At 26.1% G+C, this 17,522-nt stretch overlaps 1 protein-coding gene across 9 annotated transcripts in view; it reads right to left on the minus strand.

Annotated features, from left to right (window-relative positions):
• The window catches only part of LOC132937436 (probable phospholipid-transporting ATPase IA), a 35,647-nt gene that overhangs the window by 8,858 nt on the left and 9,267 nt on the right, over positions 1 to 17,522 (minus strand). For 3 of the 9 annotated variants that reach the window (XM_061004257.1, XM_061004263.1, XM_061004254.1), the window contains 2 exons: positions 9,003 to 9,156; positions 6,988 to 7,208 (listed from right to left, as the gene is read on the minus strand). In XM_061004257.1, the coding sequence (XP_060860240.1) occupies positions 6,988 to 7,208; positions 9,003 to 9,054 (273 nt within the window). In that variant the 5' untranslated portion in view covers positions 9,055 to 9,156. Of the gene's footprint in view, positions 1 to 6,987; positions 7,209 to 9,002; positions 9,157 to 11,439; positions 11,545 to 17,522 lie in introns of those variants that run through there. The other 6 variants (XM_061004255.1, XM_061004259.1, XM_061004261.1 and 3 more) reach the window with 6 other exon arrangements.

Raw genomic sequence — 17,522 nt, forward strand, 5'->3', positions numbered from 1 at the left:
TTTTTTTCAATTAAGTCTTGTTTTTAGTCTTCTTGTATTCTATAGTTAGTATAGTACCTAGTATAAGTACAAATTTGAAAATGGATATTCTAAAAGAAAATTTAATCAAAAGCCCGCCATTTACTGGCAAGTGTGAAGTGGCTCTGCTGTACATTAGGTGTCGTGTAAAATTATGCCTAAGTATTATTAATATTTATAAACTGCTATCATAACAATTTATTCCAGTATTCATTTCTTTAGTTTATTGCAACCTTGTATTAAATTTACAAGCTTTTTGACCAAGCGAAAAAATGTTTGATGATATTTATATAAAAAAACTACATTTTAAATGTTTATAAATAGCTCAAAAAGAGTAAAAATATTTTTAAATGAAACCGTGTATAGAAAATGCTAATATAAACATTCAGTGAAAATGTCAAGTATTTATGGTTATTCGTTTTTTAATTACAACAAAATAAGACAATCAATTTTGTCGAAAACTGCTTTAGCATAAAAATTAATGATTTTCCTTAAATTCTTTTGTTTTTTTCCGATGTATAAGCGTCTAGCGACAGGGAATCCGAATGGCTGCAAGATGGCCGACATCGTTATCATGATCAGCTATCACCGACTTTATTATCATTTTCTAATCAAAATCATGATTAATAAAATTAATAATATTAATAATAATTGGGTATTGGGTAATTATATATATTAAAGTTGGTAACCCGTTGATATTCCAGTGAATTAATAATTATTAGTTTTTAAGATTTTTCTTATATTATCTATGAGTTAGCACCGATTATAAATCTTAGGTTATGAATTCAGAATTTTTAAGTACATAAAGTATATCGTAAAATTTATTATAGTTATTATAATTCTATGTTTTATAATTCATATTATAATGAAATATTGAAATGGATGTACAATAGTTAGTAAGTAATACTTAGTTGTCAAACAAGTTATAATTGTTGTATGCTGACCATCAGAGATCTATAATATGTTGAATTATTTGTTAATAAATAGACATTTATTTTGTTAATTTTTATTTAATTAAATACTTATAACACCATAAAACAATTTTACAATACATATTCAAATAGCATATCAAAGAAATAATAATAGAATTACAATGCATTTATAATACAAATACAATTAAATAACGATTAGTAAAAACTCAAACACAAATATTGTAAGAAGTACTGGATGTACTGAGTTTTATCTGGTGAATAATTAAAATGAGATAGACTAATCAGATACTTCAGTGTCACTATAGTATAATAGACTTGCAATTAGTATATTAGACTTGAACAGATTTATAATATACAACTTGGTTGGAAATAGGTAAGGGAAAGAAATTTATTACTTTAAAAATAAAGAGATAATAAAATCGGTGATAACTGATAACGATAACGATGTCGGCCATCTTGCAGCCGTTCGGATTCTCTGTCGCTAGACAGCTTGTATTTAAAACTACTGGGAATTTAGATTTAGATTCACTTTGCCACCAGAAAAGTTACAGAAGTTGAATATCAAACCTTTATTCCGACTAGGTAGGTACTTATTATTTACACAAACACATTCCCAACCATTCCGTTCTCGTAACTTATAGATATGATCACAACAAAAACCCTTCGTAAACTACGTGTAAAAATAGCTAATTAAAAACAATATAATATCTTTAAGCACTATAAAGATGTGATATCATGAATAAATGCTAAGTATATTGAATTTAAGTAAACTTATTTTGTTTCAATAATTTATTTACTTGACGAGGAATTATTTCTTAAAAGAAACAAAGGGTGATGAACAAAATAATTAAATGGCGAAGGACTATTAAAATATAACTTATTATTATTTTAAAAATATTATTATTAATATTTATATACTATTCTAAATAATTCCTCGCCAAGTAAATAAATTATTGAAACAAAATAAGTTTACTTAAATTCAATATACTTAGCATTTATTCATGATATCACATCTTTATAGTGCTTAAAGATCTTGTATTTTTTTTACTTAGCTATTTTTACACGTAGTTTACGAAGGGTTTTTGTTGTGATATCAATTTTTATCAATTTTTAGTTTTGTTTTTCTAGAATTATTATATATACACGTCTTTCCCACCACGAGGCCATCTGTATTTATTAGAAATAAGATCATTACACCTAAACCAAATATTCGATTTTTGATTATGCTTGTGTAATGGCCGCTGTGTAATGATTCAAACACGACACACGCTAGCTACAAACGACTAATATACACGATAGCTACAAACGACGGCAAATAACAAAAAAACGAAACGAATGCATACTGCATAGTGCATTTAAGAGGACGCCACACCCGCATGTGTTGTCACCGTCTTACAAACGCGGAACATACAAAATTTACGCTCAGAAATTCAAGTTTTAACCGTTAGCTTAAAAATTTAAGTGAATCGACCTATTATGAAACATGATGCTAAGAACATTATCTGTGTTATGTTGGAAGTTGTTTTACAATAATTCAGTTTTTAAGTGCGTTATGAGCATTTATAATTTACATTTATTATACACGCTATAACTCACTTAAAAACTGAATTATCGTAAAAAACCTTCCAACAAAACACAAAATTTGTTCTTACCCAAACAATATATTATACTATCGGTATTTTGAAAATGAAATCCTCTTACTAAAGTGCTGCTTAAGTGCCGCCCTATGCGTGGGCCTTTTGTCACCTACCCCTTGAGCTGAAGTTTGTGTAAATACTGAGAAAATATTGAGTATTTACACAATAATCTATAAGAACGGTAATATTGTTTTAAGTGTTGGAAAGCGACGTTTTTCCGTCCAGCGGGTGGTAAAGTGGGAATCCCCAAAAGTGCTGCGCGTATACCCTGCACAAACAGACACTAAGATCTATACCACGGTCGTCGATCTTTAAAAAACATTAACTATTGGTTACATCTTATAATCATATTATAACCCCCATGCGTCACGCTTAAAATAAATAAAACCAAATCGTTTCTTTCATGAAATAAAAAATAAAATATTGTTGCCCTATAAAATTATAGTCTAGTTTTTGCATAGATCCCTGCATTACCTTTGCCGTGATCAATGAAGGCAGAGGCGTGACAAAAAATAGTATGTGGGGCTCGTGCGGAAAGGCAATTTCCCACCCTTGCCAAACAATATACTATTATAGTACGGTAATTTCACAATATTTTCCCCGATGACTAGATATTGGCAACGCTGATATTGCAACGACGACGACGACGGCTACCATGGTTCTGAATTTAATATAAGTTTCTATTAAAAAGTTCGCACTTTTCATTTATCACTTAATTTCTAAACGTACGATTTTGATGATTTTTACAAAAACACGTTCTACACAATATTTCTGATGTTTTGGAATTTACTAGTAGTTAATTGATGCATTATAAAATTAGTTATGTCGTATAACAAATTTACCTGTATTTTACACAGTTTAAATAGGCAACTCCAGCTCCGATATACTTCAATACGATATACACACATCGTCGTGCAGTTTTTTTTTTTTTACTTAGCTCGCGCTACGATAAAAATTGGGTTAGTTATAATATACAGTCTGTATAGGTCATAATTTCAAGTGTGTTAAAATGTTTAACATTTAAGCCATTTTATTTTAATGATATACCTATTTTAAATATAGATGAATAATTAATAATCTTTTACGACAATATTTAAAAGTAAAGGAAAATCGCACAACCCTTATAATTTCTATTTAATTTAATTTACATACATTTAGGTTGATATAACTCAACAGCATGTTATATGTTATTATAAACATGAATAATGTATCTTCTATAATAAACTTTATATATGATTAACAATTTAACACCTGTAATTGAAATAATATTTGTGGTTAAATAAATGTGTATATCTAAAGATATTTTGTTCTTAACAATCGGTTTATTTAAAAAAAAAAAATTAACATTATAATATATTCATTCAAATTTACTCAACATTTTTAAAAAGAACACGTAATACAAGTATATATTTAAGGGTTTTTACTATTAATTTGTACCTGTGAATGCAAAAATCAATTTATTTCAGAAAATAAATCTTAATCTATATTTATTTTTTACGCAAAATCTGTTTTTGGGAAAATCGATTTTGGATTTTGGTGCAACTCTAAAAAAAATGACTGTAGGTACATGAAATTTTGACTGAATGTTTATATTAGCATTTTCTATACACCATAACATTTTTTAAATATTTTGACTTATTTTGAGCTGTTTACGAAAATTTTCTGTTTCCGTTTTTTTTTGGTTTTTATTTTCTATAAATATCAATAAAATTTTATTTGTTGGTTAAAAAAGCTTGAAAATTGAATAGAAGGCGCCTAGTACATTGTTTCAAAGGAAAATGAAAAACATTTAAAATTTATAGTCACAATTTTTTTTATACGCATTTAAAGTTCCAATATTGACAGAATACGTAAAAATAACGAAAATTTACAAATTATTTTGAGTTAAAAATACATAAATAACTTTCTTTTAAAATCTAAGATTAGAAAATGTAATACAAGACTCCTCATAAGTTTATCTACATTTATCGAAAAAAAAAAATGTCTACAAGCAAATCAAATTAAATTTTTATGAGCATTTGAAGTTCATATTTTTACAATATTGGATATTCACTCAATTTCTCATGTGGCGATTTTGTTATTTTGTTGTAATTTTAAAACGAATAACTGTAGATACACAAAAATTTTACCGAATGTTTATATTAGCATTTTAAATGTACCGCACAATTTTTAAAATAATTTGACTTTTTTTGAGCTGTTTACGGACATTGTCAGTTTTAAATTTTTTTAGTTTTTTTTTCTATAAATATAAATAAAATGTTATTTGTTGGGTAAAAAAGCGTGAATATTGAATGCAAGGCTCCTGATATATTGTTACAATAGCAGTTGAAAAATATTAAAAATGTATAGACTCAATTTTTTTATAAGCATTTTAAGTTCAAATTTCGACAAAATTTATCAAATTTAAAATTTAATAATTATTTTGTAGTAAAAAATGTATAAAATGTTCAACTATTATAGCTAATAAAAAGCATAGAAAATTTAAAACAAGGCTCCACGTAAATAGGTTATAATATATAAATTACTTTATTCACAATAATATCATCAAATATACTTAGTAATATCATAGGCTGACTGACCGTTTTCCCTCAGAATCGTTTTTCTTATACAATGATATTATATCATTGAATTCAAATTTAACACCATATTACAGTGACCCAGTTGTAACATACTGTACAGCAGAGCGACACCCACTTGCCCACCTTTTTAAAATTATATTTCACATCTGTTAAGCAATATCATAATATAATAAGTTGTAAAATTCATCAAATTGAAGTTGAACATCTTATTAAACACAATTTCCTAAAGAATAACGTAACGACTAATAAAAATTATTAGTCAGGATCAAAAATAGAGAGAACACATGGAGGAACTCCATCTCTCATCCCTATTCGATTACTCCACAAACGATTAAAAGAATATAAGCACATCTAAAGATATTTTTGATTTAGAAAAAAACTAACATGTAAAACATAAATACGCGGAATACGTTTTCAAAATGTTGTATCAAATAGTTTATATCCCTACATAAATAATTTTAAAAAATAATAATAAAATATTCTGTCTATGATATTCCCATAATATATTATTATTGTCAAGTTTTGTATATATCACCCAAAGCCCCTCGATGCACATATAGTCGATTTCGTTGTGGAAATGTATTTGAAATTGAAACAATCAATACGTAGGTACAGTCATCAAATAACAATATTCATAATTGGTTATGTAAATAAACTGTATACTGTATATAATGTATAGTGAATACGGTATACCTTGTGAGCGAAATTATAATGGCATATAATATAAACGAATTTCACATACATTTAAAATGTTTTTTATATAATTATATAATTCTAGTAACTGAATAACTTGTAAGATAGGTAGATAGGTAGATAGGTATATAAACATAATAGTAAAATTGAAAAAAATATGGTATATTTAAAGTGTTTAAAATAATTATGTTGATCAGTTTAAAATTTAAATACTTATTTTATGACACTAGATTTTTTAAAACATCAACAATAACCTTATTTTTTGGTCGACTCGTAAAAATGTAAAATGGATAAACCATCCCTACCACAAATGGCTAATACCTATAGTATATTATAAGCAGTACAATACGCATTCCATATATATTATGTATGTATATACAATATTTCACTGGAAACGAATTTATGAACTATTCCCGGGCACCAGCCGTGATAATAAATCAGAACCACGATACAAAGGTCACGAAGCCATTAACATTTACAGCCGAGTGGCCTCGACAGTAAGGTCAGTTAATATCAAAGAGTGCATAGAATATCATACTTTTAGCAAATTACACGTCAAATACACTTGGGAAACGTTTTCCTTATTGTATATCAGTTCATCGTTCAAACGCGTCGGCAGTGACCGGCGGTGACACATAAATCCGAAACAGCGACGCCCAATAAAAGGCTCGGGTGTGACGGACGACGGTATACGTCCGGCGCCAGGCAGATATCAGTATTGCATTCAAACATATAAATATACTCAAATTACGATTTGTTATCAATGCACACCTACTATTCGTTGTTATTTTTCTAGCATAAAATACCTGATTTAAATTTTCACCACAAAAACCAAATTATTGATAACACAACAGAAACGACTAACGAGTATTATAATAATTAATAATAATGATATATTTCTAATTAATTGAAATTAAAAATTGTGTTATAATTCAAAACATACAGACATTTTTTATTTTTTTTTTTGATAATAAAACTTTCATTTAACGTATGTTATATATTATATTATGATTATATACCTATACACGACTACACATAAGTATACTATATAGGCTATAAGTTCATGATATGAACCATACTAGGATACTTCAAACGAAATCGCAGTATGCAGATAAGACTTCGACTTACCTGTAAGAGCGCTATAAGTAGAAAAAAGCAGTTCGAATAACGCCGGAACTGTTCGAAGAGGAATATGGGCAAGAACGACAGTATACTGTACTTGGCCGTGGATATACAGTTCGAACAGTGCTTGAAGTTCTGAACGCTGTTGACGTGTATCGTTCTGCTGTCTCTTGCGCCCAGGCAATCGACGGTATCTGGAAGTCCATCGTCTTCGAACCCGTACTGATCTGAAAAAATGTCCGGAAACTCGAGGATTAACATCAGCCTGTATGTCCAGAAACCGCATTTCCTATATAGTATTTACATAATTATATTATGTATATTATTATACAAGGTGTAAGGTTGATCACACACTACGGTTATATTTATCCGTGAACAGTCTTTGTTGTAGTTCGAACAAAAGTACAGTGCACAGGGATACATAGTGGTTGAAGTTTTTTTAAAACGTACACTGTACCTACCGAGGCGGAGTGAAAATTGGGTAACAAGTTACATTAAAACTAGTTACATTTTCGCTACATGCTCGATGTTCAAAATAGGTATAAACCATAGGTAGAATACTGAACGAACAACAATGATAAATATATAGTGTGGGCTTAGTACTAACTACACCGGACATTGTTCACGGATAAATAAAATCGTAATCTGCCACAAACTCGACTCACAGCAGCGCTGTCCATAATTGTTCCGTAAACGATTTTTTTATATTTGAAAACAGAGTCGGTGGAACAGTTTATATTCATGTTTACATAAATATGTAAATAAAAATGTTTTATTTTTTCGTACAAAAAGCGTTTCTCGAAGGAAAAATAACTGGAATTTTGAGTTTATGAAAGCATTCGTTTAAACTTTTTTTTAACGCACCACACAAACATCGTAGTTTATTTACTTTCGGGTGATAGAACGCGTGTGAGTGTGAAAATACTGAAAATTGTATGAACATTAGAAATATATAGGTAGCGTAAACGGGAGTGTTATAGTAGTATGACTATATTTTATACAATAATATACTAAAATAATCCTGGGAACCACACACTACCATTAAAAAAGGCTTACGTTAGTTTTCGACATCTAAAAATAATAAAACTCAACATTGTAGGTTAATTTAATTTTATATAGGTACGAATTTATTTACATAAGAAAGATACGACCAGTTTAAGTTGATTTAATTACCCGGGATATTTTTAGATGTAAATATGCCTCCTAATAACTATATAATATTATCGTAAAATAAGAGTTTTCTTTGAATTTTATTAATTTAGTAGACATTTGACAAGTTATTTTACTGAATAATGTTTTGTTTATTTTAATGATGTGTTATTATATTAATAAGCATATATTTTGAACATGCATACTATCTATATACCTACGTCTAAAAACTACAAAAGCGATTTTTATGATTACGTGTTGAATTAAATTAGATTTTGTGCACTCTTAAATATTTAAGCAATATACTTTTATCATTATTCTGGTATAAAGTTCAATATGTATATTGTATATAAGTATTAACTATAAAACATTGTATAATGATAATATAATAAAATCAATGGTCTTAATTATATGTTAGGTATAATAATAACATAAATATAGAAATTTATTTAATACATGTTTAATAAGTTTATAAAATATCCATATTTAATGTTTTTAATTAGATAGGTAAGCTATTGTTAATTTTCATACAACAATGAAATTAAGTAGCAAATTAGCGAATAGAAAGAAAATTAGAAAAGAATAATAATAAATGTATACATATGGGTGTATTATGGACGGTGCCCGGGCAAATGGGAATAAGTCATTTTGTATACATAAATATATTATTACACATTTGATTTGTAGATAATTGTACGCTGGGTTAACCGGTGATAAATGTATAATTTTTTTATTTATAAATATTGATTTATTTTCTTTTACCAGGGCATCGTCCATATATACGCATATACTATAGGTACTCATATAGTCATATATATTATACATGTGTAATATATAAGTAATACAAATATATATTATTATATTTTTCTTACCTATGCCTTGGCTACTGGATTGTGGAGCCAGTGAATTCCCTTTTTTTGACATGGATTATAATATTTTGCACACTGAGGTAAGAACGATAGGAAGACAAGCTAGCACAACATTATATTTTGTCTGTTCATAAAAACCAAATCAGCACACACACTACTACATACAAATATAATTATACTAACTAAAATTTTACGATGTAAATGATAAAATTACCCGACACCAAAAAAGTAAAAATCTTATTTGATATTAAGTAATTGATGAGAAAATTAATAAGGTAATTTTGACGTTTTATGGACCATTTTGAGAGGTAAGATAAACACGTGGACATAATATGTAGGGGAAATCATTTTTAAAGGCCAAACACGTGCATTGTATGTCAGGATAGCGTCGTTCGTAATACGCTTCGTGTAAGTAATTACATTTTGCCAACATAATGTCCCTGCAACCATAATACCATATAAATCGCTATCTGAAACTTTAAGCCAACAAGGTCATAATGAAATTACCGATAAAAAAGTAATGAATAATTTAAGACATGTTACTTTTAGACCATTAATCAATGATTTTAAAATGTATACTACATAATATAGTATGTGTACATGTAGTATATTCATACAGGGTGGATAATGAACTATATGTGTGAATCCTGATCGTAAAGTATTCAAAATTCTAAAAACTCTCAGATTGTCATAAATTAGCCGGTATAGTAAAATTATAAAATATTCATGTACAATAGTTAAAGGTTAATAAAACATTTAAAACAATATAAATTCGCATGAATCATTTCAATTTAGATACTAGTCAGTAGTCTGCTAATTGTGCGTATATATCTTATGTAAATATTTATCTTGATATGAATATTATGTTTTTAAAAGTATTGCCCATAAGGCCTTAATAAAATATTTAAAAACTATTTTTCATATTTTGGATTGATAAAAATGAATAATATTTTTCAAACCCACATCATTCGTAAAAATAATTATAAATATGGATGAAAAAATAAAGTATTTAGTAATTTTAAAATAAATATCCTAGCTCAATCGATTTTGTACTAAAAAAAACATTGTTTTAATAGGTAACTGATACAAAATCATACTGATATATTCAAAATTGAATATTTTCATCACCTCGGTATACATTTTTTTTTAAATGATGTGTGTTTATACAACAATATATACTGCTCGGATGACTAATTAACGTTGGTAACACCTGTTTAGTGAAATGTGACAATCGCTATACACGAGAGCTGCATCGCATTGAATATAGATCCACGCAATCAACGATTCATAAAAATATTTCAAAGTTCTATTACATTCATTATACTAAAATTATAGTAATTCATGTTAGGTATTAAAATATTTGTAGGTTTATGTAAAAAAACATTGTTGGCTAAATCTAATCACCTATTAATTATACAGTTAATATGTAGGTACTATAAAATAAAATTTTTCTATAATTCCACTAAGCTAAACTAGACAGTAAATTATTATTTAAGTAAAATTCAACCAGAATATTTAAAAAACAAAATATTTCAGTACAAATATAATCCTATAATGATTTATCTTGTAAAAATAATTATATCATTAAAACGTTAATTTATTTTAATAAATCTTAATTACTCGGCGTTATCAAGCGATTGAAACGGATTATACTAAAATTATTTGTTTTTCACATGATATGAGTTAGATGAAAATCGAATTTAAATGTCAAATGTAAAAATGTATATATTAATATTTTTAGTTATTTTTCTAGATTTAATAGTGATAATAGAAATTATAAGAACCACTGAATTCACAGCTGGCTATGACATGTAACCTCTTTATCATATTCAGAACACTTGATGTAATTAGATATATTATGTATACTAAAATTTAATATTTTAACAGTTGTAGTAAGACATGAAAAAATAAATATCGTCTAAGCTATCTATCGTTTAGTATATAATACTTATTAGTATTAAATTATAAAATATATATTCTATACAAAGACATGTTATTTGAAGATATATATTTTATAGATTAATTAATTTTAAAATTCGATTAAAAACACATTAAAATATGTATAACCTGATAATCAAAATATTTGAGTAAATGGAATACTATACTAACTAATATACTAACTATTTGTTGCATTTATAACTTCAAACATGAATAATATCCTAAATTCCTGATAACAATATTGTATAAAAAAATAAGCCAATGAGTCAGCTCCAGACAAAAAAAACATTAAGTAAAAAATTTTACACTTCCGAATTGTTTTAAATTTTAAGCAATATTATATATTATATATTTATGTTAAGTAATATATTAAGTACTACCTAAGCAATTAAAATTGTTAGTATTGATGTGAGTTAAAATTAAGTGTTTAAAAAAACTATTGCCCTAATACAATGTAAATTGTAATTTAATATTTATAACTAAAAAATATTGCATTACTCACTAGCACGTACGAATAACTAAACAGCTTTAACATTTTACAATTTGACAGTCACTATACTGAGTAACACCAAATACTACACCAAGCTTAACAGTTAACAGTATACACAACATTACATTTTAATAATCAAATAGACTATATATTGATATAATAAAATATATTCAAATAATCAATTAGAGTATTAGACTTTAAAAGTCTGATAAGGAAAATGTAATAAAGAGTATCTACTTTAAACGTAGCCGCTCCGACTGTTCAAACAAGTATTCAGATAATAGTAACGTTCAGTAACTTTATCTAGTCCAAATACATTTTAAGTAAGAAATTTCATGACAAAATAATATCGTCTAAAGAACGAATTAATGAATTACAATTTAATGACATAATATCAACAAAATAATAACTATCAACTACTATTTAACTGATATTATTTAATTACGATGAACATGTTATTAAATTATATTTATAGGTGCATTAAATATTATTAAATGTCAATGAAACGATCACGTACAATCATCGGCAAGACAAAATAACCATATTTTTACATTATATGAACTTGAGTACAGACCTTTTTTAATACTTGTATACAAGAATAACCAACACAGCAAACGTTTGTATATTATTAAACTTCCATTTTAACCAACTGAAATAGTGTAAAAATAAATTGAAATGTACCAATTTTACAACCGACAACAATATTGATAAAATAAATATGTATATTTTCCTTTTGCTATTTGAGATCAATACATTATAATATGTACATAGGTATTATAGTTTATAGCAATAAGAAGATATATAAATATAGAAGTTTAACTGTGAAATGTCCAACGTTTAAATCGCAATGGTTTTCATTTTTTCTAAATAATTTATTTCTATCAAAAAAACTAAGCACGCTCACGGTCTAACAATCAACTTTCATACGTCCGCAAACCGCAAGTATAAGTGAAAGACTGATGCTTATGCCATGTTAGTGGGTGAACACAATCAAATGTCATCCACGCGGGGGTGTAGTAGGTGTTTCCCTCCCGCACTCCTTCCAACTGCATATAATTTTATTACCCATGAATCACGATAAACATATAACTTTTCACAATATAAAAATGAATAACAATAAACGATGTGATTTTAATCACTGGAGGGGTCAAAATGTATCAAATGATACTTATTTCACACAATAGGTACCTAGGTATAATTAAAATGAAACGAGTGCCTATAGGGCTATGCCTATTAATAGAACAATTTTCCATAAAAATAAACTACAAAAATATATTTATATAAATAATATAATCATATAACTAATTATTGATGTATAAGGAAGTAACTAAATTAAATATTTATTTAATTTCAATTTTGAGAAACATTCATTGCCAAAAAACTATAAGTACATAAATTAATCACGAGTTTCGAATGTACCGACAAATAACCAAATAAGGCATAAGGCAGTAGCGTGGCGTCTATAAAATATAGTCCATACAATAAATAAGTTATAACTTATATTACATAATATATTATTAATATTAAATTCAGTGATCAGAAATATTTAGTTAAAAATGTCATCGTAAATAATTGACCACAATAGAAATTTTCTTAAAGGTAGATGACTTCTAGTTTAGCCAATTCCATAGTTAAGCACTTATATTTGAATGTGTAAAGTCGTCAGTGATATAAAAATTAATTTAATTTGAAAACTTACCACTATTTTTTGTTCAATATGAACTTTCAAAATGATTATTAAAAACATTATTAGCCAATTGTGTGAATCGTGTGCATTTACATGTTTAACTTGTATAAGTATTTCGAAACATTTTTTATCAAAAAAAGTTTAAATATATTTTAACACTTCAAAATAAAACAATCATTCATCATAACAATCGATAAAATATACATGAAAACGTTTTTATTGTTAAGTTAAGAATTAAGATACGAAGAGAAAATTCTAATCTACCTACCTAATTATAATTTGTGGCAAAAATACATCAGTTAACTTGCTATTTAAATTTTTCAGTAAACTGCAAATAGTGATCAAAAAATTATGGAACAACATTTAACTAAATAACGTCATGTAGATAATAAAATCAGTGGTAAGGGTTAATTCTCGAACACAATACACCGACTATAATAAATTTAAAGACTACTGTTCGGTTGTCATCAACAAGTTCTAATAGAATAGATCCCATACTAATATTAATGACAATTTTTTTTTTACTTTCACTTTAATTTATGTTTTTGTACTGTTTTATTAGAAAATATAACACCAGTTTGAGAAACCTACATATTTTATAAAACGTATAAATAAAATACATGTTACTATTGGTTATATAAATTATAAGAAATTTGTTTTATTAGCGTATAAAGTTCAAATGTTGATAACATTTTAAATTGTACTATCTTATACTTGAAAAATATTTTGGTCCTCCATAATTTTAATAATATTGAAAATAAAGTCATTTTTTTTTAGTTCATAATTTGACGAAATTGGGTATTTGAAAAAGAAATAATTATCTTACCTTTAACAATTTTAATTTAGTTTCTAATTTTATGTTATTCAAAAAAATAATTATTTTAAAACTTACGTAGGTATAGCAGTATTTTCTAATTTTCTATACATAGTAACATTTTTAAAGTATCTACACCGTTCAAATGTAGAAACTTCACCACGTAATTTTATTGACTAATCTGAATATAAGTTTATAACAATAAGATATAATATGATGTAATATTATAATGAATTATTACAATACAATAGATGCAATATTTTTAGAAAAAATTGAATCAACCTACTGCCACGTTTCTCAACAAATATAGTACGCGTACCACTAGTGGTACTCGGAAAGATCATATGTGGTACGCTAAAAAATCTCCCTTTAGGTATAACAAAAAATGGTATATTGATCATTATTTATATAAAATATTATTTAGTTTATTGATATAAATAATAATTGTAAATATTTAATTTTCTTTTTATGCATTTAAATGCTTATATTATAATAATTTTGTAGTTCCAAATTAAATTAAATTCCATAGATGTAAAACAACACATACCTTTTTGATAGGCAAAAAAAACGTTAATTGGTCAAGAGGTACATGAAAATGTTTAAACTGAGTAAGTAGCACGCAGATATTCTCAACTCATAATCGTATTTCGTATGCAATGATTAATCATTGAATTCAAATTTAACTCATCCATTACAGTGACTATTCCTACTTCATGAGGTCAATTTGAAAGTTGAGACCTATACTATGCATTAGAGCAACTTAAGCTATGTTGGAAATTAATTAATAATAATCTAAGGTATAATCAGTTTTATATAAAAAAAAAAAAAACAAATATAGGTACCTACATTAAGTTATACATTTATAAATATACCAAAAATGACATTACAAATTATAAATATTAATTAATCATTAATTATTCAATTAAAATTTTCAAAATTATTCAAAAAAATTAAATTCAGAACTAAAATGTTATGGTAATAACTAATAACTATAATATGTTTATGAATTTTACATATTTTTGAATTTTTAGGCATTATTAACTATAAATACTTTTTGAATATTAAAGCAACATTGTTTTTATACTTTTAAATTTTTTTCAAAGTCAAATTTTTCTTAAATTTATTGTACATTTCAAAGAACATTATTGTTTTGTATGATTTAATTATACACATTCAAGTCATACATACCTTTAGGTTGACACATTTTTTTTGTATCACAACTTATGCAAACTAGTGAATATGAAACATTGAAACGCGTAGTTCATAAAATATTAAAAACGTAATTAATATAATCTTAGTAGGTACAAAAAAAAAATTGAAAATAATTAAATCCTATTGTAAAAATATTAACATATTATTTCTATAAATATTGTTGTTGGTTTTATAAATTGGATTGGATAATAGGATACAAAATTATAAGAACCATTAAAATAATGTAAGACACCTATAAAATCATCCAAATATTAAGCGAAAGGTTATTTTATGTTTGTGGTTACAACTTAAAAAGTTATGTAATCATTAAAAACGTGATAAATATATTTTATGAGAAAAATATATGAATCATATTTAAATTGTATTAAGCTTATATAGTAAATACATTTGCCCAATTTATTTTAAAGATCTATGAAAAATAGTTTGTGTGAATACAAATATTATTTAACTTCAAGGATTATCGTTAAAGCTCTTTTTCTTGACATTAAATCTAAATACAAACAAGTCAAGTTAATTAATTAATCTAAATCTATTTTCAGCCAGGCATTGTCAGTTATAAAATCCAATATTATTATACTTTTTGTGTAACCGCTCCTCAACAACTCCAACAATATTTCGGTTGTTACTGTTTTTTTCGTAAAATTTAAAATAATATAATTTCAATTACTACACTACAGTAATACTCTCCGCCAATGAAAGCACAAAAGAATTACTATCACAAAAAAAGCTTTACTTTTTTACAACACGCATAACGTATTTAACGATTAATTATTTTTCTAATTAAATTATTAATATATAGATATTACTAGAAATATTACGTCAATATTTTAATTTCATTCATTCCTAGTCATAACAATAACAAACGTCAAATAATCACGAAATCGAAAGGTATGTTAATTTATTACGGCACAGCAGTAGACTGCCTTTTTATCTGATACATTTATTACTTTTAATCAATTTCAATTGTTAGCACTTTATATATACAGTTTTTTAGCCATTAAGAAAAAACTCAATCCAGGTTGATTCTGACGTATTTCAGCATTTGACATAATGAAATTTATGAAAAATGACGTAGTGCAATATAATATTATAGGTACATGAATAAAAAATGATAACATAAATTAAATTAATATTAAGTGTTATTTATTATTTAAAACTTCTATTTGTCTTTATGGCAAAAGGAAGAGGGCTTTTTATAGGCACTACAGGGAGCTCTAGAGTAAAAATATTTTTTTAATGTAAAGGTTAGCGTGATATCCGAACAAAGAATGTTGGATTTTCTTATAGGATGTATAATTTATTGATTACTTTGGGTGGGGTGTTCCAGTATTTCAAATATCTGTTTACATGGGTGTGGCTGGTTAACAAGGATTTAGATACTATCAAGTTTGTCTCCTAGTTCAATGGGAAGGAAGCAATAACAACTAAAATAATTAACTAACAAAAATAAACAAAACAAAATACAGATAACAATCTAAAATAATGAACAAAATTGTTTTTTTTTTTAATATGTCGAATTATAAATAGTACCCATGGTTCTTTTTACTAAATTAATATGACCATTATGTAATCCGATTTCAAAATATTCCACGAAGAAATAAATTATACAATGTAACAAGGTTCCAATGGGGTACCTGTGGGAGCATTTAATTACTCTTCCCCGTGGCTCGTATACTATTTTATTAATTATTTAACTACCTATAATAGGTGAGATATAGGAAAAATATGTCTTTTAGATTTTTAAAATTTTTTTCTAGCATTATTAATAATGGTATATTGTATTTTACTTCAAGATAATTATCAAGTTTTAAAAACCTATCTATTAAGTTTTGAAAGTAACTAAATGCAATATATATAATATGTAAGACATTGTAGGTACCCACGTCAAAAATTAATAACAAATTATCACCTTAAAATTCTAAAATATTAAGATTTAGAACGGAAAAAATTAAAATCTGTATTATATATTCTCATACGAACATAAAAATGCCAATTTTAAAAGGTTATTACTATTATTTTAAACGATCGATAAAATAAGGAAGAATTAGCTACCGCACTACTGAACGCAGGTGCCGAGTTATACCTTGTCATAGAGTAAGTCACTGTAATTACGTAATGTATAAATTTAATTTGAATTCAATGATAACTCATTGGATATGAAAAACGAATCTGAACGAAAACAGTCTGTAAGCCTATATTACTAAGTATATTTTATGATATGTTCATATTACTACTATAGTAATTTATTTTACTGCATATAAGCATATACAGCATAAATAGGATTAAAATCAAACTAGGTAAATATTTTGAAAATATCATTGTGTTAAGTATAATACTATAAAATAATATTATACATGTTAAAGTTTCAAGTCCCATCGATTT

This window comes from Metopolophium dirhodum, chromosome 1 (assembly GCF_019925205.1).
Source record: "Metopolophium dirhodum isolate CAU chromosome 1, ASM1992520v1, whole genome shotgun sequence".
Lineage (NCBI taxonomy): Eukaryota > Metazoa > Arthropoda > Insecta > Hemiptera > Aphididae > Metopolophium > Metopolophium dirhodum.